At 42.5% G+C, this 26,302-nt stretch overlaps 1 protein-coding gene across 6 annotated transcripts in view; it reads left to right on the top strand.

Annotated features, from left to right (window-relative positions):
- Septin6 (septin 6) overlaps nt 1–26,302 on the top strand; it is a 73,519-nt gene that overhangs the window by 9,495 nt on the left and 37,722 nt on the right. For all 6 annotated transcript variants that reach the window (XM_034485223.2, XM_034485221.2, XM_034485219.2 and 3 more), the window contains exons 2-3: nt 5,338–5,452; nt 13,999–14,194. In XM_034485223.2, the coding sequence (XP_034341114.1) occupies nt 5,338–5,452; nt 13,999–14,194 (311 nt within the window). The remainder of the gene's footprint in view (nt 1–5,337; nt 5,453–13,998; nt 14,195–26,302) is intronic.

The following is a 26,302-nucleotide window of genomic DNA, read 5'->3' as shown; positions in this document are numbered from 1 at the left end:
TGAACATGGCAGAGAGCTAGGTAAGGTTTCAGCGTCAGATGTGCTGGGCCAGGCTGCTTGTCACATCTCTTCTTCTGTACCTTGTAGTCAAAGTGAACATTCAATTAACTGCAATCAGAGTAATTGGGATCTCAATTAATTATACCACCTTAAGAAAAACTAAGGAGATAAGGCATCAGAGGTACTGTCAGAGAGAAAGAAAGACACTTCCTGGGGTTATCCTGGGGCCAGTGTACATTTAGCCCAGTATTCTGTCCATAATTTGCATGCATTTATTTCATTCTGAACAATGATGATCTTGATGAAAAATTCATTAGAGCAAGACAGGTGCTCTCTAGACAGACTTTTCTAAATCAAGAACTGTTACAAATATGTTTGGATGCCTTCTTAACCACAGAGATTGAGACAAAGTCTTGGCCCTTCAACCCAGTAAAAAGCAAAAAACAAAGAAACAAACAAACTCACATCAACCAGGCCCTATGTCCCAAGTTCTCAAGTTCTCTAGTTAATTTAGGTAGACTGGAAACTGAGTAAAAGACATAAAAGAAATAGAAATTCCAAGTCACGGGCGATGCCACTAAATGCAAATCTATAGTTACTTCTCTGTAATTTTCTTTTTTCTTTCTTTCTTTCTTTCTTTCTTTTCTTTCTTTTTTTCTTTTCTTTTTCTTTTTTTTGCTTCAGATGTCAGGAAACTGTTGGATCATCTGCTTTTCTGATTATTTCCCCCTCATGGCACCCTCCCTTCATCTCCCCATTATTCATGGGTGTTTCCTATATTCATTCTTTACCTCCCTCACCCTTACTACCTCCCGGAGAGCACATCCAATTTTAGATCTCTCACTCCCCAAATTTGTATCTCAGCCTTAAATGCTCTCTGCACAGAAAACCTCTCATTGTTAACTACTTATTGACTTTCTTCTCTTAGCTATCTCACCTTGAAATCAATTCTTATGTTCCCTGCTGCATGTAAGGCTCTTACAAATCAAAGAGAAAATACAAACATATATATTTTTAAGTGAGCAAAACCATGACCAGATAATTTACATACACAGTTGACATTTTTTAATGTTCACTGTCACCAATAAAATTCAAATTAAAGAATGTGATACCATTTTCCAATGAGTCAATGCACAGTAGATAAAAGCCCATGAAACTTCATGGATACACAGACACACACATAGTAGTGATGGAAACACACGTTAGTATGGATCTCTGTTAAGTGATGTATCAGTGTATAAAATCTGTGAACCTTTTGAGCTGGCAAGATGGCTCAATGGGTAAAGGCACCTGCTTTTGTTGTCAGGCCTGACAACTTGAGTTTGGCCCCCAAGGCCCACATAGAAGGAAAAAAACGCACTCTTGCAGATTGTTTTATGATGTTTACATATGCACTGTGGCATGTATGCTGCCATACATACATAGATACATACATACATACATACATACATATGTACATACATACATACATAAATACTTAAATATATGTATGTAAAACAATATGTGTTCATATTCCAGTAGTTCTCAATTTCAGGAAATAGAGACATTTGCAACCCTGCATGAAGACTGTTTGTATGTTTATGTAGAAAACTTGAAGATACTAAATATTCGGCAATTAGGAAAAGGTGGCAGATTCCTGCATGGGTAGGTTATATGGCCAGTAAACATAATGATTTGAGGCCTAGAGAGCTGCCTCAGTGGCTAAGAGCTCATACCACTCTTGCCGAGGAGCTGCAGTTGTTTCTCAACACACACCGGTGGCTTACAACTGCAGTAGCTCCAGTTCCAAGGGCTCAGTGCCTTCTCCTGTCTTTGCAGGCACCTGCACTCATGTGCATACAAATGCACATCTTTGAAAATAAAATAGACCTTTAAAAAGACGCTGTCCTAAAGAAATGATTTAGAAGTATACTTAACTACTCAGGAAAACATCTGGACTAAGTGCTAGGGTATTAAGTCAGAGTGTGGAAAGGAACAGATTATAGTATCCCCATTTTGTTGAATAAAGGAAATACATAAATGTTGATCATCTTGGGAGAATGAAAATATGATAGGTGATTTTTATTTTCTTCCTTATAATTTCTGTTTTTCTAATAATTTCTGCTGAATATCATAGCAGAGGCCTCATCTGGGCACTGCGAAATAAGGGCAGAAAGACAGTATAAGGGCATTTTTTGCAATATCTTAAGTTTGAGACAAGCGTGGACTACACGCTAAGACTCTCCCTCAAAATGAAAATTTGCCAAACACCTATCATGTACCCATTGCTAGCTCCCACAGCAGCATAAACAGCCCTGAAAAGCAGAAGGAAGAGTATAGCCTTTACTCCACAGCAATGGGCTTGGGGGATTTGGGGTGTTTTGAGCAGGGAGTACCATGAACCATGTAATATTTTAAAATATTTATTTTTAGATTTGTTTTATATGATGAGTGTTTTGCCCACTTGTATGTATACATACAGTGTGCATGCCTGGTACCCTCAGAGGCCAGAAGAGGCAACAATTCCCTAGAACTGGAATTAGAAAGAGTTGTGAGCCAGAATGATAAGTGTTGGGAACTAAACGCCTGTAAGAACAGCTAAATCCCCTTAACCATGGAGCCACCTCTCCAACCTCACATGCAGGAGTTGAAAAGTTCGTCCTACCTACACAGTGCTTGACTGGATGAAAGAACAAGAAAGTAGGAGCAGGGTATGTCTCCAGTAGTGTTCAAGTGACAAGATGACAGACATGTACACACTTTGAGAAAAAATGCTGGTAAAAGTCAACTAACCTGACTTGAGACTCAAAAGGGGGGAACCAGGGTTGGGAGCATAGTTTAGCCATAGAGCTTTGGAGTAGTGTGAAGATTAGAGTTGTGCACTGCCATGCCCCAGTTATGTGGTGCTGGGGATTGAACCTAGGGCTTTGTGTATGTTAGGCAAGCATTCTCCCAACAGAACTACATCCTAGGCCCTATATTTGGTAAGTCTTTCTCAGTGGTGTGAGGTTTTTTTGTTTGTTTGTTTGTTTGGGGTTTGTTTTGGGGGTTTTTGTTTTGTTTTTTTTTGGAGACAGGCTTTCTCTGTATAGCACGAGCTGTCCTGGAACTCACTCTGTAGACCAGGCTGGCCTCGAACTCAGAAATCTGCCTGCCTCTACCTCCCAAGTGCTGGGATTAAAGGTGTGCTGCCCGGCATTGTGGGCGTGAGTTTTTAAGGCAAGGAGCTGTTCCTATTGCCTGCTATCTTTAGTTTAAGAATTCCTTGGACTTTGGAGCACTTGAAGTTTTATAGCACTGAATTTGGAGGCAGGAAGAGATGATAAAATATGGCTCAGGAAACCTCAACTCTGAGTCTGTCCCAATTTTGAGGCCTGCTACGTAGGAGGCTCCCTGGAGAGAGCATATTGGTTCTGAAGTCTCTTCAGTGCTTTGCCGAAGGCTGAGAACCAACAGTGGTAAACTTCCAGCTTACTGTTTGTTTTAAGCAAGAAAGAAAAGATGGGAAATGGGGAAAGGAACGTGGAAGGAGGTGAAATGAATGTACGACAACGTGATGCGGATCCCTTGTCTTTGTGTGAGCAAGGAAAGCATCATCATCCTAACTCAGTGATAGCATATGGCAGTCTGTCAAGTACGCTCTGTTGGGAGTTTGTATGAAGAGATGTCAGAGGGGAACGAATGTACCAGATGGTAGTCACCAGCATAAGCTCTTGGAGGATCCAATAGCACTGAGGGAAGCAGGACCCCCCCCCCACACACACACACCCACACACACACTAGGTGAAGAGGTTGAGTGGCTACTCTGCCATCACCCCCTTTTGGTGTGGCACCTAGTCTAACAGCAGGTCCAGTCTGTATAGGAGCTGCCTGCTGGCACAGCCTGGGATGCTGCTATGGTCCCTCCTGGCACAAACCATGGCCTTTTGGGTTGCTTTTGGCATCTTGGTGGTTACGGAAAGTTTCATGCAGCCTCACCCCACAGAATCTCTGCCTATTTCCATAGCCCATCATTCTTGTGAGGTTTGTCTGCCTCCAGCTTCCATTCCCCACCCTTCTCCTGACACCCCACCCTCAGCTGTGACCATTGGCAGTAAGCATAGTTTATGAGTACATGCAGGCCCTTTTCATCCTTTCCCTTGGCTCCTTGGAAGTCTGCCTGAGTTTGAGACTCTCCTCATTTTATAAAACCATTAACTATAAGAAGCTTTGGCCCTCTGCTTTCCAGGGCTGGGAGTGGCTTGGCTGACCCCTATGGAGTCAAGGGAACCAGAGGAAGGCTAGAGACAGCTTCTTCCAAGCTAGAGGGAGCTACAAGTGTTTTACTGCATGGTGGGCCAGTGTTTAGGGTCCAAAGATAACCTCACAGTGCAGTGATAAGGGCAGCTACTGTTTGAATGCTTTCCACATGCCAGGCAATATGCTACGTGTGTGAGGAATATTGTCCTGTGGAGTCTGCACATTAACTACTTACTCGTGGTTTTGTAATGGGAGACTGAGGACTTGTTAAAGCTTGAACTGCAGAAATTGGCCTCTTACTCAGACCTGCCTGATTTGAAAGTCTGTACTTTAAAATCATTTTACACTTGTTTGTTTGTTTGTTTGTTTAGTGGAGGTGGGGGGAGCTGGTGCCTCATACCTGTGGAGATCAGAAGACACCTTTCAGGAATTAGTCTCCTACCATGGAAGTCCCAGGTTTTGAACTCAGGTCATCAGGCTTGGCAGCAGGCCCCTTTACCCTCTGAGCCATCTTGCCTGCCCAAACCTGAAAGCTTAACCTCTCTGCTGTGCCACCTTTGTAGGTCTTCAAAGTGTTCTAGAGAGAAGGTTCACTGCTTTCTAAGGTCTTTGGAATATTTACCGAATGTGTGTTCACACATTAATTATTTTATATATAGCATTATTATAAGCATTAATAAACAAATTGCAGTCCTCTTGTCACCTCTGAAATATATCCTGTTGTCTCCTGTGACAGATGTGGAAGGGAACCGAGTCTTAGAGAGAGGCTCCCCAGCCTCTGAATGACTGAATTGAGATCTCATCCAAGTTTGGATAAGCAGTATCAACTGCCCACATAGTGTATTCTATCTAGAACCACAGTAGTATTTATTATGGAACCTATTAAACGCTATACCCAAGCATCCGTGATTTCCAAGCTGATGGGCCATTTTGCTTTTAGGTGTATGTGTTGCAGGTTGGGGAGGGGTGGCTGAGGAAAGAAATGACACATTGGGCCTTTGTGGTTGTTACTTCCTGGCACAGGGTAGAGTCTGTGTGGATATAGTATTGAGATCCAAATGGCTTTTAAGCACGTTTTCATTTTCTCCCCCTCCTGCCCTCCCTCCCTCTCCAAATTAGGGCGAAGATTGTCGAACTGTCCCCCTGGCTGGACATGTGGGGTTTGACAGCTTGCCTGACCAGCTGGTGAATAAGTCAGTCAGCCAGGGCTTCTGCTTCAACATCCTGTGCGTGGGTGAGTATTTCCATGGCAGGAAATTCTATTACAGGATATAGATCCTTAATGGCTAGATGTGGCTTTGCAGGTAATTAGGTTAAATAATGTGTCATCTCCATCTAGTTACAGGCTTGCACCCCCCAACCCCTCTTCTCTTATCCCTTTGTTTATTTTTGTAAGTGTCCAGCTGCAATTACTTTTTCCCCCTTCTACCCAGATCAGAATCTGGGGCCATACCTTGGAGGAAAACAGAGCTTTGTGAGACTCAGTGGAAAATTTTGTTAAAGGGGGCTGGCCGGCTCGGTTACTGCTGTCAGCTTCTTTTTGCATGCAGAAGATGAGAACCAGGACAGAACTGAGAGTTGTGGGTAGTTGACTGAGTCTCTCTAATTTGTCTAAGCTTGCTTGGTACAGTTGGGACTTAAGTGTAGGCATCACAGAGCTGTGTGCAAAGATCTTTTATTCCCCAACCTGTATCTGTGCCTAGGCTTTATTTTGTTTTGTTTTAACACAGGAGTCTCATTATGTGGGCTAGGCTGGCATGGAACTCAACAAGTCACCTAGGCTAGCCTCTAATTCTCCGTCCTTTTACCTTAGCCTCCCAAGCACTGAGAGATTTTGCTCATGCATCACCATACCTATGTGGGGAGACATAGTGATTTGAGCCCACTTGGTGTGCTAATCGTGGCCCAAGGAGAGTTCAGTAATATTTCTGAAGTGAATGAATGAGTGAAGTCCACAGGAGGCACCCACTATGACTCTCAGTAGTTTCTCACGTAAGTGGTTTTGCCCCCAGTCTGCAAAGTGAAGCTCAGAGCTAGTAGTCTTATCCTCATGGAGAAGACAATTGAGAAGGACATATGGATTTACCTGAGGCAACATGGAAAAATGGCATAGCCAAAATACACTAGAGATACAGGCCTGACTGACCTGTTATTCTCCTCTTTGTCTCCAACCACTGCCAATAGTGTCCCTTGAGACCATGAAAGCACTTTAGAAAGCATTGAGTACCATTAAACAAACATGAACAATGGTACCTTGTCATTCTTTAAGAATGTGCTTTGAAACCTTAAAAATCCCAAATTTACAAACATAGTGGTAAACTTATAATTTTCACCCCACAGTGCAAGAACATATACCTGTCTATTTTCAGTGACCCGCTTCCAAAACTGAATGGGTGCATAAGTGCCATAATAAAAGCCAATTTTCACACTGGCTGGAACATTTCCACACTGTCACTAATTTCCTGTTCTTATTTTTGTATAGAGCATATGGAGAACTCATTCACATCATAGATTGAAACTACCACTGAATTAGATACTTTAGTGGCTTAATGTAGTGAAAAAAATATTTTTCTGTTGGATGTGGTGGTATAGGTTTGTAATTCAGCACTTAGAAGGCTGAGACGGAAGGATTGTGAATTTGTGTGTAATCTGGGTAGCATGATAAGACCTTGTCTCAACTAACTAACTAACTAAATACTAGTCTTTGAGATTAAATCATTCATTTTCCTCTGATTTTTTTTTTTCTTCTTCATCTCCAGTACTCTTTACCAGGTCATTTTCTGTAGGGAATTCACTGTACTTGTAAGGACAAAACAGAGCAATAAGGTCACTTCTAAATATGGATGACAGGCAGTCAGCTAGGCTCACTCACTAGCAAAAGTGACTCATTGCCATGTATCAGCTTCAGAGCCTATGAGATAAAAATATGCACTTCATGGAATTACACATCAGAGGCCTTAGAGTCTGTATAGAGGTTGCCAAGTCTTTGAATGCTGACAGTCGAACTCACAGTCACATTTGGGTGCTAATTGGGACGGGCATACAAAATAAATGCAAGACAGGGCAATCAGCCTCAAGAACAAATGTCATCACGTCTAATATTGGCACTACCGAGTTTTCTGTTTAACTAACAAGATCAATCTTTGGCTAATGGCCAACTTATTTCACACAATATTTGATGACTGAAATATCCCAGTGCACACACATACCAGCTTCCCTTGGCATCCCTCCCAGAGTGCAGTATGACCTGTGCTGAAGTTGAGATGAAAGCAAACTGACAGGCCCCCGTGAGCAACCTTTCAACCTCCAGCAAAAGACTGACCTGTTAAAGCCCTGTGAGTCAGAATGGGACCTAATGTCAAAATATAGGGAAATTTGGAATATAAGTCTTAAGATTCCCCAGGGTCCCTAAGATGAAGCAGCCAAGATCAAGACAAGGTTAGTGGGGTAAACAGTCAACTCATGTTCCCACCAGGGTATTGCCCATTTACAGCGCTTCAGCATGCACCTGATGATATGAAGTTGCTGAAGGGCCTGGGGTAGACGCTCAACCCCAAGAAGTCATATATCTTTTCTTTCTCTTTCTACTTGTCACGTTTCAGGAAATGGCTCTCCTCCTATAATGTCCACAGATAGAACCATTATATAGACCAACCCCTGTATTGCTTATAGCACATGCAGCCCACTCACTTACTGTATTCATGACCTTGCCATTGCTCAGAGAACCCTCAGCTTGCATCAAGGTCACAAGTGACTCTCAGACTGCCATCTCAACCTGCCATAATGCTAAGAACTGTCACTGACTTGGCAGAGTCCACAGAGAAGTTGCTGAAGGTCATCTTTGCTCCTTCAGGAATTTTAGTGACTGTATCCTTATGCCTCATACCTGGATGTGACTATTAAATTTACCTCCTTGATACCTTATAAAATGGTTCTGTTTGGTCACAGAAATTGTTCACCCAAAGTACTTTTAGTACTCAAATTATGATAGTGTTAACCTTGATTATTATTAACAGTGAGCTAAGATAGTTTTTTCCACATTATTGTTTATTTAATGTTGGTCTGCTGCTGTTATGCCCATACCTAGTAGAATGAGTATTGTACATTTGTGTATGCCTGTGTGCATTCGTGTTTGTTGAGACTGAGAGGAAGGAAAGGGAATGTTTATGAATCCAGAGCTAATTTATAGTGCAATAAATTGACTGTACCAATAATTGTTCTCCATGGTTATTATGATTTTCAGCTAAGCACATAGATATAAGCATATTATGACTTCAGTCTAATATAATCTCTAGGCTTGACAGTCATTTCCTAGTAAGGGGAGATTTCCCCCTTTCTCTACCCCATCAAAAAATCATAGCCCAATTCCTTAGCTTTGGAAACTTGAGGATCCCATAACTGTAAACATCCATGTAGGAAGCCTCACAAGAACAACCTGAGCTAGCAATACCAATGTTCTAGGGCCCAGGGCTTTGTAATACTGGGAAGGAGCCCCGAAGAGACTTGCCCATCTAAATGTGCTGGCAGCGCTAACGGCCACGAGGAGCACAAAGGCTCATAATGATAATATTTACTTTGAAGCTGCTCAGGATTCCAGGCTCAACTGGGCTTTGTTGAATTTAGAAAACACACACAGAACAAGCAGGATTGAAACTTTATTGCAGGAGGTGTGCAAAGGGCAGCTAGTATTCCATGAAGGTCAGGGGCTAACCTTTCCATCCCCATGCCTCTGGAAAATGCAGTTGTTAGCATAAGGCGGCCACAGTGGTTGGTCACTGGCTAGCAAGGCATCATGGGAAAAAACAGGTTATAGCATCCACTGATTTCCATGGTGTCATTACTTCCATCACATAGGCTTGGGAAGAGGTGCAGGAAGCTGCCTGTACTGGCTGAAACACACCACAGTCTGCCTCACCCCTGCAAGAACAGGAAAGAGAAAGGACAAGGTCACACAGCAAAGGCATGACCTTGTCTCTCTTCATAGACTCTCATGGCCTACTCTAGTTCCTGGAGAGTTTCCTTTCAGAGAGTTTCCTTCCAACCTCCCTGTTGAACTCAGCAGAATTTTTCTTGGCTTATTCCATCATTTACAGTTGAGTGAGACTTCTCTCCAAGTAACTAGGGACTGTGGCTAGCTTGCTCTTTGCTGTATCTTTAGCCCCTATATAACACCTATATCTGATTATCAGAGGCTTTGTAAATACTCATTGAGTGACTAAATAAATGAGTATGCCATGCTTGTGAGCCTCACTAACGTGTATTAGTTCAAAGCATGGGCTACAGAGGTAGCCTGCCTTGGTGAAAATACTGGCTAGGCTACCTATTAGTTTGTGACCTTGGACTGTCATCTCCCATACAGTGTACAGAGGAGGAAAATCAGGTACATAGAAGAGGCGGAACTTGTGAATTCATGAAGCTAATGGGTGACTTGATTAACCTAACTATAAATTAAAGGCAAATTGTATTATCTAGTGGCTAGCTGGATTGTAGTTCAGGGGTAGGGCTCTTTTTTTGTTGCTTTTTTTTGAGTCAGGGTCACACTTTGTAAACTTGAAGCTTACAATCATCTGCCTGCCTCCACCTCTGGGTACCACCTTGCCCAACCAGGGGTAGAGCTCTTGCATAACGTGATTGACTTGACTCCTTGGGCTCCGTTACCAGTACTAAAAAAATCATAGTGCCTATTTATCTTATAAACGTCCTGTGAGGAGCACATAAAATCCATGGAAGCTGAGGGTGTGGCTCAGTAGTTGAGAGCTTGCTTCATATCTTGTGGGGCCCTGGGTTCCATCCCCAACACTACATGAAAGAAAAGAAAACATGTACTTGTTTATAACCATGTCTGGCACAGGGCCATAAATCTGCTATAGGAAAATACTATTGGTATATGCCTTGAAGTCCTAGCAGTTGGGAGGCTGAGGCAGGAGACTTGGAACTTCAAGTTCTTGTCTCAAAATCAAACCAAACCAAGCAGAAAACAAAACAAAAACAAACAACAAACAAACACCCTGCTGCTACTGCTTCAACTTTCCTATTTTGTAGGAAAAAAGGACTAGGACTCAGACTGGGACAGGGCTCAGGTTTTGTCACATAGCAATGTAATCGTAGTATATCTAGGACTTGTATTTTTTCTTTTTCTTTGTTGTTTGTTTTTGTTTTCAAGACAGGGTTTCTCCGTGTGGCCCTGGCTGTCCTGGAATTTGCTCTGTAGACCAGACTAGTTCTGAACCCAGAGATGAATTTATCTTTTTCGTCTTGCAAGGACTTAATTGTCCAAAGCACCAGAGATTGCAGGTATTGACAGCCACTGAGGAGAACGGCTAAACCATAAAAGTTGTAGTTGCTTCTAATGCAAGATGGGAAGGTCACCAGGAGTTATAGTTTGCTTCACATAACACGTTTTAAATTTAAATTCTTCTTGAAAGATTTATTTATTTTATGTGAGTGCATGTTTACCTGCATGTGCGTATGAGTAGTGCATGCATACCTGGTGAATGGTTTTGGGTTCCCTGGAACTGGAGTTACAGCCAGCTATTAGCTGGCATGTGGATGCTGGACACTAAACTCAGGTCTTCTGCAAGAGCAGCTAGTGCTCTTAACCACTGAGCCATCTCTCCAGCCCCTATGTTGTTTTGAAAAGTTATTGTTTCTAGCACAATGTCAACAATAAGCAAAGTGAGAGTTAGAACATGAGTTCGAGGGGTTAAGAAACCCTGCTGTCCATTGTGACACGCTCTAGGAGGGCTGGGGAGAAGGAGAGGGAAATTGAGCCCTTGGGACTCATTGAGTTTCCTGCTAGAAGCCAGTTGCCAAGTTCCTACCTTCTTGCTGTGGCATGGTGGAATCTGCTGACCTGATCCTATTAGGCCACGTGTCATATCCCCATACACATTTACTGTTGGACCCAAGACAGCTATAGGAGGAGCTATCATTCTAGTCTGCGGCTGGGCCTGTGCCAGCCATTGAGAGAGGGCTTCCTTCCAGCTCCAGGTCCCACCATGATGACAACTGAGAGCAGAAGCACTCAAAAGCCACAGAAGGAGCTGGCTTTATTTTCTGCCTTCTTAATGCTGCATTTGTTGCAATTCCCTAGACACAGCAAGTTCTTCTCTTCCAGACCTTCGTTATTTAACAGCCAGTTGCTGCAAACCTTGTGTGCTGGCAGGTGTCTGGGTGGTCAGTTTCCTTGCTGCTCCTCCCTGCTGATTGCCCTACCTCACCCAGCCCCCATTTCTCCAGCTGTGCAAACAGGGTGGGTCTCTGGCTCAGTAGAGCTACTCCTGAGACCTTCTATATGAGGCTTTCTTCAGGGGCTCTGAAGTATTACAGAGGAGTCTCAGAATTCTTAGGATGTGGAGGCACGGAGCCCATATTGGAGAGCTGCAGAGATTGGAGCCCACCACTGTCTAGAAGCAGCAGGGATATTCAGTAATGACCTCAAGGGACAAAGAGGGATGAGGTTGAGGAAAATCCATTAGATGTACCAAAAAGGAAAAAAAAAAAAAAAAGGTTAAAGTGTACTTGGAACATGGGTGTCCAGACAGAGAGAAGTCGAATTAGAGTCTGGTACCCATCCTTGCATTCTCACCTCAGAGATTGTGGCCCTGGTCACAAGTGAGCTACACCATGTTTTTTGATGGGGTAATGGGTGGTGTCTTCTGCTGCATGCCTGAAGCGGTCACCTCCCATGGCAAAGACCCCACTGCATCAGATTTTTCTTGGGACCTGAATAGCTTCTTTAGGGGAGGACCAAAAAAAAAAGATCTCTTCTTAGACAATCTTTGTCTCTAATGAATATAGCATATCCTGGCTGGAAACACAATCTGTGTGAGGAACTCTTTCTGTATACCCTGGCAATACACCTCATTAGTCATACCAGGCTATGGAATAGGGCTGGGGACCTTGGTAACCATGCTAAATTGAATGTTCTTTTCTTTCTCTGCACATAGAAACCCTCGTCATAGGTAAATTTTTTGTGTCAGTGTTTAGGATAAAAGAAGCTTATGCTTATTTTATATCTACACTGAGAGAATGGGGAAAGAGGAAGCATTTTCCATTCCCCATCATACAGTTCTATGCACTGCCTTGCAAATGTGTATGGTTGGTCCCAAGAGAAGATTAGGCAGGCCAGGATCTACCCAGAGTAAACCTAATCCCAACTATGAGGTTAAAGCAAAGTCACACAGCCTCTCCTTGGTTGGGGAGGGGTAGGAAGAAGGGGGACAATGCTAGTAAAGGAGTACTGTGGTCGAAGGTGCTCAAAGAAGAGTCCAGGGTCATTAACTTTGTTTGTGACAAGGCCTCTCTACCTAGCCCTAACTGTCCTGGAACTCACTATGTAGGTCAGGCTGGCCTAAAACTCACAGATATCCACTCTCCTCTGCATCCCTAGTTCTAGGATTAAGGTTGTGCATCACCATGCTCAGCCTGTCATTAACTATGGACTTAAAGACCAGGCTGGTCTCAAACTGGAGATTTAACAGAGGTTGAGCTTATCCTTCTTCTTTGCCTCCATCTCCTGATTACAGACGTGTGTGCTACCTTGCTTAGTTTCTTCAATGCTGGGGAACAGACAGGGCTTCAACTACAGTAAGCAAACACTCTACTGGCTGAGCTACATCTCCATCTTAGCTACTGATTTTTGGTTCCTAATATTTCTTATTCCCTTGGGGTGGGATGGGGAGCCAAATACAATCTGAATCCACAGAGATTAAAAGTGGTTTTAGTGCCTAGCACAGCTACAGTTTCCTATCAGACTCCTGCCTAAGTCCATGTCACCAGCATCTCTCCATTCCGTGATTGTGATGTCTCAACCAAAGACTCCTTGGTTCGAGGCAATGGTTTGGTATCCTCTAGTGTTCCAGGAATAACCTCCCCAAACATTTACCAGTCCACCATAACCCTTTCCCTCATTTATCAGCCAAGTGTAAAATTCTAGTGGTTGGATTTATTAGTGTCACACAGCCAACTTGTTAGTTAAGCAAACAAATGCCTGGTTTGTTTGAAATTTAAGAAGAGTAATTTGCAGCTCAAGTTCATTCCTCGGTAGACAAAAAAAATTCTTTTAAAAAAATAGTTTCTCTGACAGGTCGTCTAGGCTGGGAGAAGCCAAAAGTTGGTACAGTCTCTCCACTGGGAGACAAAAATATGACATCTGTGGATTGAGCACTGTTTGGGCAGAAGCTGAGGCCAGGGGATGAGAAGAGAGGGTATTTATTTGACAATTAGTATTTATTTACATGTTCTACTTAGAAAATATAGAAAAGCTAAAGAAAAAAATGAAAACTATACATAAAAGGCCACCAGTCGTAGTGTATGCCTTTAATCCCAGCACTTGGGAGGCAGAGGCAGGCGGATTTCTGAGTTCGAGGCCAGCCTGGTCTACAGAGTGAGTTCCAGGACAGCCAGGACTACACAGAGAAACCCTGTCTAGGAAAAAAAAAAAAACCCACCAGTCGGAGATGAGTATTAATAAGAGTATATTGTACTTCTCTACAGTCTACTTCTAGGGATAATTATACCCCTCTATCTGTATGGATAACATTTCTTTCTCTGCCTCTAAAAGCATATATGCTCAAGGTGAAGATTCAAAGAAAAAACTGTGAAGACAAAGATGGAAATTAGCCCAATTCTCTAGTATTGTGAGCGGTCTGCTGCTGGCATGTCTCTGCTTTTCTTTTTCACACAACTGATACTATATATTCTATGTACTTCTGTACAGTTGTGAAATATGATGCACAATGGCCACATAGTCATTGCTTGATGTCTTTTGCTTTTCAGGGGAGACAGGTTTGGGCAAGTCCACCCTCATGGATACCCTGTTCAACACCAAGTTTGAAGGGGAGCCAACGACCCATACACAGCCAGGTGTTCAGCTCCGGTCCAATACCTACGACCTCCAGGAGAGCAACGTGGGGTTGAAGCTCACAATTGTGAGCACTGTAGGCTTTGGGGACCAGATCAACAAGGAGGACAGGTAACAAAAGAAGTGGAATGGGAAGGTGGGTGGAGGAACCATGAAAAAGAGCTTACCATGGGAGTCTTGGAGAGAGCACAGTTTCTGGGGCCAATGAGAGTGATTATGGGCAGGGAGCTTGTAAGTAGGGCATCATTATGGGTTCCCTATCTACAACTGTGCCTGCCACTCTATATACTTTGCCAAAAGAAGGGTGTCCTTCTAATACACATGAGTGGGTCCTCGATTCCATTCAGCCTTGTGCCACGCCCCCTTGTACTCTAACAACCTACAAAGGATTGGCTTAATCTCTGCTCTTGACGAATTCATGGGAAAGGCTTTTCTTAAGCAAATAATTTCCATAGAGACAAGTATGTTCTGTGAAGGACTGAATACAAAGAGGTGAAGGGCAGATTGCATTGAGACCACAAGGGCAAAAACAGTTCATTCCATGCAGAGAAGAAGGCGGAGAAGCCTTCACAGGAGAGACTATGCTAACTCCTGAAGGGCTGGCCAGACAGACAGATGATGAGAGAGAAAGGCAATCCAGGCAGCTTCTCACTTCTTCAAAGGCAAAGTGATGCAGAAAACTCGGTGCGGTTTAGGGAACTGCAGCTTGGTGTGTTTAGGTAGAGAAGCAGACTTCTTGAGAAACCAATGAACTTTAATCTTTGGGATTCTCATGTGCAGCCATGTAACTAACTTTTAGTTATAACATAGTTGTTTTCTTGGGTTGTCCTGTGAATTTTGTAAGCATAAGGCCCCATTAAACCTTATAGGTCCCCTAGACTAGTAGTTTAAGTGAGCTAGGGAAAAATAAACGGCAGGGGGCAAACGGAGGTCAGTTCCTAGAGGGTTATAGAATGTACAAATATGGAACCATTCAGAAGTTCTAAGAAGCAGAATGTAGTCTGATTAGCTTTTGAGACAAATCCTTTGGGCTAGTGTGGAGATACACTGGGTAAGCAAGACCAATCAGGTAAGTATTAGACCGATGAAATTGAGGCAAGAAATAACATAGGAGCTGAGATAGGGAAGCAGTCCATAAACACTGAGTAATACTGACAAAACCTAATAAAGATTTCATATGGGGGGCTGGAGAGATGGCTCAACAGTTAAGAACACCGACTGCTCTTCCAGGGATCCTGTGTTCAATTTCCAGCAACCACGTGGTGGCTCACAACCATCTGTAATGGGGTCTGATGCCCTCTTCTGGTGTGTCTGAAGACACCTACAGTATACTCAAATATAATAAATAATTTTAAAAAAGATTCTATATGGGGTTGTGAAGGCAGAAGTATCTGAAGAGAAATTCAGAAATCTGAATTTCTGGTTTGGGGGCATCAGTTATGCTGGCCTCCCTTAAGAGATATAGGAAAACCAGACTTTAACATACCAGAGACAAGGCATTCCAATTTTGAGCTGTCTAGAATATTTATTTACATGTAGGATAACCTCAGTAGTAGGCAGTTGACCATATAGAGAGTCACAAGTCCAGAGAAGGTCTGGCCATAGGTAGATGATATGTTCCAACCACATACACATGTAATATCCAGCAATCAGAGGGAGAAGGATGCTGTGCTAAACTCAGGAACCTCAGGATGTCTGTAAGGTCAGTAGATGGAGATGAGGTCAGCAGACTGTGAAAAGAGACTAAGAAGGTCTAAGCATAGAGGAAGAGAACCAGAAGCTGGAGGAGTTTGGAGATGCATATGAAGGGTGAATGAGGCTCTAAGATGAGGATGTGATAAAGGCTGGGGGTGGGAAGCTAGTAGGATACTCACAGGAAAGACCACTCAAATTCCTTTTTAAAAATATCTTTGTGTGTATGTGTTCGTGTATGCAAATATAAGTGCATTTGTGCCATGCTCCATGTGTGGAGGTCGGAGGACAACCTCTTGGTTGTTGTCACCTTCAACCTTGTTTGAATAAATAACCTTATTTTTTCTGTTCTCTGCATATGCCAGACTAGCTGACCAGAAAGTGATTTCTCTTTTTCTTGGCCTCCCATCTCATTGTAAGACTGCTTGGCTTACAAATGTGTGCTACTTTCTCCAGCAGGTTCTGGTGATCTGAACTCAGATCCTCGTGTTTGTGTGAAAAGTGCTCAACTCACTGAGCCTTCTTCCTAGCCCTTTATCAAAAATCAGAAAGCAGTTAATTACCCCATAACAGTTATGCCATTACTAAAGTGGACACATCTTGCCTCTGGCAGATCAGTAGTCTAGGCTCTAGCACCGGGTAAGGTCATTAGTGTCTTTTCTTCCCCAGTGGCCTGTGTAGTACCTAAGCACTATGAGAGCTAGCCAGTGGGAGTTTTCAGGTCAGGTCCAGATTGAATTTTCTGTGTCCTGAATGTAGCAATAAAATCTTAATATCTAGTTATGATGGGCAACCAGGAGCATTCGTAATAGCCTCTGGAGCCTCCAAGACCAATAACTGAGAGGGAGGTATATCGTGTCTGGCACTGGGGTTTTTGTTTCATAAGCCATGTCTCCTAAGAGCGTCATTGTCCACCCATACAGTATACCTCTCTGTTCAAACTCTTTTTAAAAATTCATTATTTGTGCATTTGTGTGTGCATGCATGCTGGAGATTAAGCCTGGAACTTTATGCATGTAATGTCTTTGAAGCCAGAAGAGGGCGTCAGATCCCCTGGAAGTGGAATTACAGGCAGTTGTGAACTGCCTCATAAATGCTGGAATCAAACCCAGGTCTTCTGCAAGAGTATGAAGTATCACAAAGTAGTAGTTCTCCATAAGGCTTTTTCATACATCCTTAGTTTGGGTTACCCCACCTCCTCCCTCCTCTCCCCATCTTTCCACCTTATCCCTGCTTAGACTGTTAACCCCTGGTAGACATGTAGTTTCCTAAAAACTGAAACTTAATCTGTTTTCTATATGAACCTCTAAAAGGAAGACACCTCTCGTCTTTTAAATAATTACATTTACTTATTAATTAATTGCTTAGCACGTGTGTACATGTGCCATGGCATATGTGTGGACATCAGAGCACTACCTTGAGGAGTCACTTCTGTCCTTCTTCCCTCTGAGACCCTGAGCTTGAACTCATATTGTCTGAGGCTCTGTGGCCTTAATCTGCCGCATCATGTCACTGGCCACAACCAATTGTTTTCTTTCTATAAAATTGCTTATTGTGTTAATCTTGTTTGGTTGACCATCACTTAGACTCTAGTCCCCGTCAATTTAGTAGATGGGCCACAATCTAAGCATTACGCTAAGCTGCGCATTTTTTAAAAGAAAGTCTTCAATGAAATTTCTCGCAGTCCTTCTTATTGTAGACATTCTACATATGGATAGTGTCTTGATTGTGATGGCTTAAGAATACTGAATAGATACTGTCTCTTAGACACCAGTCTACTGTTTTACTTCTAGAATGTCATCAGTAGTTTTTCATGATTATAAAATTGATAGTTGGGCATGGTGGCACATGCCTATAATCATAAAACACTTGGTAGGTTCATGCAGGAGGATTGAGTTTAGTGCCAATCTGGGTAATATACTGAGAAGTTGTCTAAAACAAAAGTCAAACCAAACCAAACAAGACAACCTAACTAAATAAAGGAGTGAAACATATGTTACATACACATTTTAAAAATCAAACAGTGCAAACTCAAGAAATGATAAAGCTTCCCTGGGATTAGGGTAGAGAGCAAGAATGAAATAAGCTATAATAATCTGTAATACAAAGCAGTTGTTTGTTTTCTTGAAGCCCTAGGGATTGAACCTTTTGCATGTTAGACAAGCACTCTAACACTGAGCTACATACCCAGCCATTTTCATTTTTTTTTTATTTTGAGATATGGTCTCAATAAGTTGTCTAGGCTAGCTTCCAACTCTATCTGTAGCACAGACAGTTTTGTTTGACTTTGTGATCTCTGTCCTCTCTACCAGTGGGACTACAGACCAGTGTCAGCAGCCCTATAAAACCAGTGTTTTCTATATGCTATCAGGGATGTTTTACCACAGATGTGTCAATGCAGCTGCATTGAAACAGGTCTTCAGAATACCCTGTGCTTTCCATAGCATCTGTTTAAACAAGGATGAAACAACCCAAACTGGTGGAAGTCACTAATGTGAAGCAAGTCGAGAAGTCTTATGCTTGGGTTCTCTTTTCTCTAGCACTTCTTATTCTTTTTCTTCTTTCATTTATTAGTAGTATTCAGAGTCTATGTAGCAAAGATGCTACATCCTTGCACTTCCTGTACTTGGTAATCCAAGCATGCAGGAGGCTAAGGCAGAAAGATCGAGAGTTTGGGGCTATCTTGGGCTACAGACTGAAGCCCTGTCTTAAAAATATTGAAATAGGAACTGTTGTTAGATGTCAGTTGGTAGAGCACTTGCCTAACATGCACAAAAACCTGGGTCTGATCATCAGCATGCACCCAGGCATGGTGGCACACACCTATAGTCCTAGCATCAGAAAGGTAGAAGCAGGAGACTCTGACTCTTCAATGTCATCATCCTCACTGCATAGTAAATCTTTGGCTGGTCTGGGATACTTGAGTCCTTGTCAACAAACAAACTAACAAACGGATGTAGTGATGTTTTGCTCTTCATAGGGATACATGCCTAGAATCCCAGTATGTGAGGTCTGTATCCCTGTGACACAGAGGCAGGAAGATCAAGAATTCAGGGCCAGCTTCAGCTTCAAAGTGAATTTGAGGCCATGTTTACAACGTGGCACATTGTCTAGAATAACACACATACACACACACACACACACACACACACACATGACTTGTTGGGCCTGGTGGTACATTTCTTTAATCCTAGTACTTAGGAGGCAGAAACAGACAGATCCTGTGAGTTCTAAGCCAGCATGGTCTACTTACTAAGTTCAAGGCCAGCTAGGATTACATAGTGAGACTTTGTCTCAAAATAAACACCAACAAAACAATCAACCATGCATAAAAACTCTGAATACTACTAATAAATGAAAGAAGAAAAAGAATAAGGAGTGCTAGAGAAAAAGAAAACCCAAGGGTAAGACTTCTTGAGACAGGCTAGAGAGAAAAGTGGCTAGGAATTTAAGCTTTTGTCTCAGGCAGGCCTGGGTTCTGATCTCAGATTGCCATTTGCTTGCCGTAAACTATCTTTGGCAAGATAGTTCAATTGTCTATGTGTCAGTTTTTAAGTCACCTGTAAAATGGGTACAATGACCATAGTAATCTTTACACTATTGGGCTATGGTATAACATTCTTGACATGGATGACCAAAAAAAAAAAAAAAATTGAAACCATGCCTGTCACAGAGTAACTACCTAAGAAATAGAATGTGTTATGAGCATGATTTTACTGATAAGACTCAAGTGAGAATACCATTATGTAGCATTTAGGAAGAAAGAATAGTGTACAAGAAAAGGACAATTTAAAAAATCCATTGGGCTTGGCAGCATGAAAATTTTCAATATATTTAGGACTGATCATTCTCAGGAGATTGTAGGTAGAAATTAGATTGCTATTCTTACTTGTGAATGAGACAAGGCATCAGAACGGGGGTAGGGGAAAAGCAATAGAACAGAAATGTGACGACAGGGTCAGATTTACATTTGCATGGAAATTTCACATTTATAAGTCAGCAGAGATAGAATGGACCATTGAAGAAATGGTGCTGAGAAAAATAGGCCATCCGTTTAGCAAAACATAAAATGAGACCCTCTCATACAAACACTGCTTATAAAAATAGATTCCTGTTGGACTAAAAACAAATTCTAAAAATATAAAGAGAAAATGTCGGAGAATATTTTTATAACTTTGGGGGTAGTGACGGCTTTTTGAGTTGTGAAACAGTCTAAAATTCACAGAAGGAAAGAGTGTTGAGTCTAAGTTAGAGGAAAAGTAGTTGACGGCTGGATCAATGATTCCACGGTTAAGAGCACATACTGCTCTTCCAGAGGACCAGAGTTTGATTCTTGCATCCACGTCAGTTGGCTCACTACTTAGAACTCTAGCTCCAAGTGATCTGATGCCTCTGTGGCAGACGATTACCCTCACATGCACATTACCCAAACACATACAGCAATTAGGGAAAAAACGTGATTTTTTTCCCCTCTCAGATTTGCAAAAATAAAAGATGATATAATAGCCACCAGGGAATTTTATTCATGTGGGTGTGTGAATTGATCAGATTTTTTAGAGGGCAAATTTGGCAGCATCCATTAAATTTTTAAATGTGAAAATTCGTGGCCCAGCAATTCAACTTCCCTTTATGTTGCCCAGAAAACACACGCACATGCTTATAGGAAACAATAGTATCCAGTGCAGCATTGGCTATCAAATCAAAAACCTTTAGCCTGCCTATCTGTCCATAGAGCAACTGCATCAGCTGTGATATGACCATACCATGGGATCATATTGGCAGTTTACATTCACATGGATACAGCACCAGGTCCTGCTGTTACAAAAATGAGAAGTTGTTTCACGGTGCTATTTATGAAAATTCTCCCTCCCACAAAAACAAATGATATTCTCTATATCTGCATAAAATATATATAGGAAAGCTCTGGAACACTTTCAACAGACAACGCAGTGATTGCTGATAAGGCAGGAAGCATGCATACATAGATTGTTTTTAATAATTGAAAGGAAATGTAAAGGATGGTGTTTTAAAAGAGGAAATAGATAAAGTAAGTGTAGACTGGATTTAAAAGGCTGGGGAAAGAGATAAGGCAGTGTGCGAAGGGAGATAAGAACGGCAGGGAGAGTTCTTTAGGATAGGAGAAATTATGAAGTCTTAAACAGGAACTGAAAGTTATAGGACAGAAAGGGGCAGACTTGAGAGAGAATCCACCAAACGTAGGATCCAAGTCAGTATGGAGGATCTTGTTCAGTTTATCAACTGCTACAGTGTGCCAAGAACAGTGTGAGAAGCTAGTGCCGCTAAGAAACATTGTGTTTATTTATTTACTGTGTGCATGTGAGGACAGTGTTGTGTGACAAGACTTTTCCTGGGGAGACATGGCACACATGTCTACTCACCCCAGATAAGTAGCCATGACAGACAAAGTATGGATACCATCAAATCCAACTTGGTGAACCAATGTGTTTTATTGGGCTTGCTAACAGAAATACGGGTGAGGAGTTACTTACAGGAATATGGGTGAAGGGTTACTTACAGGAGCAGACGTGACTCAAAGACAGCTGCCTCACCAAGGCCCACCCCAGCATGGGTGACGGCTCACAAAAGCTGGGAACTTGGAGCACACTGCACAGTCTTCAGGCAGTTCAACAGGCTGGGGAGTGAGAAACCTTGGGGTGCTCAGCCCTAACTGGGATATCTTTCTCAAACCCTTCCCCTCTAGGCACAGGGATCTATGTAAAATGTAAAAGAAGAGATAGAAAGACTGTAAGAGCCAGAGGTGATGGATGACTCCAAGCACTGTTGTGTCTAGAAGATGCTATTTCCTTGGAGTCATCCATCACCTCTGGCTTCACGGTTTCTCACTGTTTATGTTGTCCCATTGTGGGTCTCTGTGTTAATAAGAATCTAGTACAAAAAAATGTTCAAGGTCATTCTCTGCTACATAGTGGGTTCAAGGCCAGCTTGTGCTATATGAGACCCTTTCTTTAAAAAAAAAAAAAAAAACTGAAAAGGAAAGAAAAAAAAAAGAGACTTCTCTCCGCTCATTAAATATTTGTTGGCATCTGTGCTAGGTACAGATTCCAAACTTGACTGCTAAGGGAAGGGAAAGCACAGAAACATTGTCGGGGAGGTTCAGAGTTGAGGAGGATTGGATTGGGTTAAGAAGAGTTCTCTTTTGAGATGAGAGAAGACTTAAGTACGCTCATAAGTTGAGGGGAAAGAGTCTATAGGAAGAGAGGAGGCAGAGCACGGAACAAGTATTCCAAAGAGGCTGCAAGGGATGAGACCACATGCACAGGGATAACAAGCCTTGCAAAGCTGAGAGATACTTCATCCTTAGACGAGAAGGAAATGGGAGGGTGGGTCCATCTTTAAAGCTCAGGGGATAAGGTTGTATGAGCTTTGTGGTCTCAGCTGTGCTGGTAAAGTAAGCCATCAGACTATCATGTGACTGATAGGGTCAAGAATCATTTTGGAGCCTGAGAAATCAAATGAAAGGTCTGGAATGATCAATGAGAGAATAGTGGTGAATGAGCCAAACAAGGCCAAGCAGGAAGCCATTATATTACTCTGGAGATTTGGATGAAGTTAGAGGGCTTTGTAGGGAGCATAAGAAAGCCCAAGAGAAGTCCCGTGGGAATGTATATTTTGACCTGGGCATGGCCATGTCAAAGATATCCCAAGGCCTTTGGACCTATGGGACAATTGGAAAAAGCTATTACTCATATGGGTCAGGCTCAAGGGAAATGGCAAATCTTTTTTTATGATTGATCAGTGTGTACAAAGACTAGTAACTGCTGCCCCCTCCTCCCAAATATTTATAGTCAGAGACTGCTCACCTCCAGAAACCTCCTACAGAGACTAGCTAGCCCTTGCCCCTGTGCTGTACCTAATAAACACACTGAGGTTCCAGGTGTGGGAATCCAGGTTGCAGAGCCCAATGTGATCTTAGATTCACTGTATGTGTATGTCTGTCCTTTCTTTATTCCCTTGCCAGGATTCTGGGACCCAGGACACATGGAATGTGTCAAGCCATGAATTTATAAAAGAGTCAAGACCCACAGTTTTGTATTTTGTATTCAACAAACTTTGACAGCAATGAAGTAATCAGAACCTGAAATTTATTCAGTTATTATTTTACTAGGCCAGGAGGGTAGAAGGACAGGGCTGGAATGGAGCTGAAGGTGTCGATAAGAATGTTTCATGATAGGTATAGTGTTGTGCATCTGTAGCCCCAGCTATTAGAAAGGCCGAAGCAGGGAAATTGCTTGAGCCAGAGTTCAAGACCAACCTGGCCAACATAGCAGGACCCTGTCTCACAAAACAAAAATGTGGTTCAGTTGACCAGTCATATGATTTTGCTTTGACAGACAAGGAGCTGAGACCAGGAAGACCTTGGCATCCTGGGAAATGGGGAAGAGAGCCAGACTTCTGAGCATTCTGAGGAGACAACTCATGCTTAGGAGGATCAAAGACATATGGCAGCTAGCTAGTAGACACCAGATTGTGGTCAGAGAGTTGTGTGTTATGGGGAAGATTTCCTGTGTGGGGAGCAGAGGGGGCCAAAGTTATGAAGTCAAGGCTGTCACAGCATTTGGAGACTGGGAAATTGATGAGTTGTTAGCAAGCACATTGGAATCACCTAGAGTGAGGAGAAAGATTGGGCCAGGTGCCACCGAAGGAAGATTGCTAGGTCTCCAAAGAAAAGAGGCTTTGCATTGACATGAAGGAGGAAGGGATGTCCAGAGGGATTGTATGGAAGAGCTCCTCGCTGGAGGGGAAAAAAACATATCCTGGAGATGGCTACCGGGTGATAAGAGTCTCCATGGGAGAATTAGGTTTCAGTCAGGTGAACGATTTAAAGACAGATGGCAGCACTTGTCAGACTTTAGTATGTACCCAAACCACTGAGGCTCTTTTTTTAAAATAAAGATTTATTTATTTATGAGTACACTGTAGCTGTCTTCAGACACACCAGAAGAGGGCATCAGATCCCATTACAGATGGTTGTGAGCCACCATATGGTTGGTGGGAATTGAACTCGGGTCCTCTGGAAGAGCAGTCAGTGCTCTTAACCGATGAGTCCACCACTGAGGCTCTTGACAAAGCTGATTAAGAGGAATGATCTTGTGGCATTTAATACAGTAACAACCATCACCACCACTGTTGTTCAGCCATCACCTCTGCCTAGTTTCCACACATTTGCTTCACCCCCAAAGAAAACTCACTGGGCAAGTCTCCCTTGCTCATCTCAGCTTCCGAGAAACACTATTATTTTATGTCTCCATTAATTTCACTGGTCCAGGTGCCTCATATAAATGAAATCACATGGAATTTGCCTGTATATGACTGCCTCCCTCCCTCCAGTCTTCCCCCTCTTTTCAGGATTGGGGGATGGACCCCAAGGCCTCCCCTGTGTTAGGCAAGTTGCATTAGAATTTCGTTACAGCTGAAGCTCTTCTTTGTCTGGCTAGTCTGCATTCTCTTTAGGCAGTCATCGGTTGACAGACATGTTGGCTGTTTCTGCTGTGTAGCAGTGCTTAAACTTCGTCACTCCCCTTACAGTAACTACACTTTAACTCCCCACCTTTCCACTCTTTTTCTTGGTTATGTTTTGGTTTTTGAGACAGGGTTTCTCTGTGTAGCCCTGGCTGTCCTGGAATTCACTATGTCGATGAGGCTGGCCTCGAACTCAGAAATCCTCCTTTGCTTCCAGAGTTCTGGGATTAAAAGAGTGCCCCACCACTGCATGGCCAGGTCCCCGCCTTTCTTCCTTGCTTAAATTTGTCAGGCTGGCTTCTGCCTTCGGAACATTATTACAGACTACTACTTGGACTGCCCTTGTCCTGGGTCTCGTTGTGGCTTGCAACTCTGATACTGAACCCTCAGAGAAGCGGTCCTTGGGAATGGTAACAAAGTAGCTGACCTCCTAGTACTTTCTAGTCAGTACTCTATTGTAGTGTCTCCATAGTGCATCTCACTACCAGAAATGAAAGAATATTTAGACCATGTACCATTTAGACCATTTACTACTGTGCTGTAGCCCATGGCCTTGTTCTCAAAATAACTCCTGAATTCCTAAAATGTACCAATTGTATTAAAAATAGTTGTCAAAAATATTTTTAAATTATGATTTAGTAACCCATATGCTTCTCTGGTAAGTTCCAAAATAATGATATCTATTTACAGGTTTAATAATTACCAGAATACAGAAACTATGATGGCGGGAGATGCTATTTTGACATATATACAAACCACTGAGATGGGAAAAATATAAGTAATCTCTACTGCTACAGGCATTACTATAGATTATTATTGTCTCAGTTGATAATGGAAGAAACTGGAAATTTTCAGTTAGAGGTGTATTTTGTTTTGTTTCTGTGCAAGTTTGTAGATTCTCTAAAGTCTATCCATAGGTTCCTTGGAGGTCTGTAGGCTCCATGGTTAAAACTGTATGGATAAAGCTGCAGAGATGGCTCAGTGGTTAAGAGCACTGATTATCCTCCCAGAGGACCCAGGTTCAATTCCCAGCACCCACCTCAGGCCTTATAACTGTCTGTACTTCAGCTTTAGGGGAGCTACTGTCATCCTCTCCCCTCCATAGATACGAGACCATGCATGGTGGTGCACAGACATGCACGCAGACAAAACACCTTTACATGTTAGAAAAGAATTGCATGGATGGTCTGTGAAGGTCTCAAACTTATTGTGTTAAAGGGAAAAAAGATTAATTGTAGTGATGAGGAAGGATAGAGTCTCCCAGAGAAGAAAGTGCTAGAAGAAAACTGTCTTCTGAAGCGTTCTATGGAACTGGTGGGTGGGTCATACAGAAACATCCTCTTGGGAGGGGCATGAGAAAAGTAGTTCCTTAAAGAAAGAAACAGATGGTTTCTTTGCCCCAGAATGGAGTTCAGTAAAGATAGCAACATGTGGTGAAGAGATAGCCACTGGGGGCAGATCTGCCATGGAGACAGAGGTGAGGGAACTCAGGGCGTAGGTGGAATCCTTACTGTATTGTATGCCAGACAGCAGGCCAGACACTAGCAATACAAAGCATACTGAGACAAAGATGAGTCACCCATCTTTCAGATCTCATTAAACCCAGTCCTGGTGGCGGTTTGGCTTGTTTATGCACCGTTTCAGAGACTCAGAGGGTCAGCGGCAGTGGGAATAAGATGAACATGGGGTTTCATGTATTCAAGACAAAGGAAGCTGAGGAAAAATCTGGTCTTCTGTTTTCCCTGCCCCTTCTTGTGAAGCAAAACCTGAAGTAAAAGAGAAGTTATGCAATAGAAGAAGGCAAAGCCCATGCCCTGTTCACATCATTCAAACCAGCTACTCAGCTAAAAATTACCTATGTCTGAGGGATTCATCTACTCTCACTATGAATTCTTCAGGAGCCTTCTAAGACTCTTTGCTACCTAAGGAATCATTTGTGCTTCAAAACAGTCTCAAATGGAGAAGGGGGAATCAAAGAAATAAAGAATAAATGGTATTTTTAGATTTGTTTTTCATTTGGGGTGC

This window comes from Arvicanthis niloticus, chromosome X (assembly GCF_011762505.2).
Source record: "Arvicanthis niloticus isolate mArvNil1 chromosome X, mArvNil1.pat.X, whole genome shotgun sequence".
NCBI classification, from domain to species: Eukaryota; Metazoa; Chordata; class Mammalia; order Rodentia; family Muridae; genus Arvicanthis; species Arvicanthis niloticus.
This window is presented reverse-complemented; position numbering and strand designations above follow the sequence as displayed.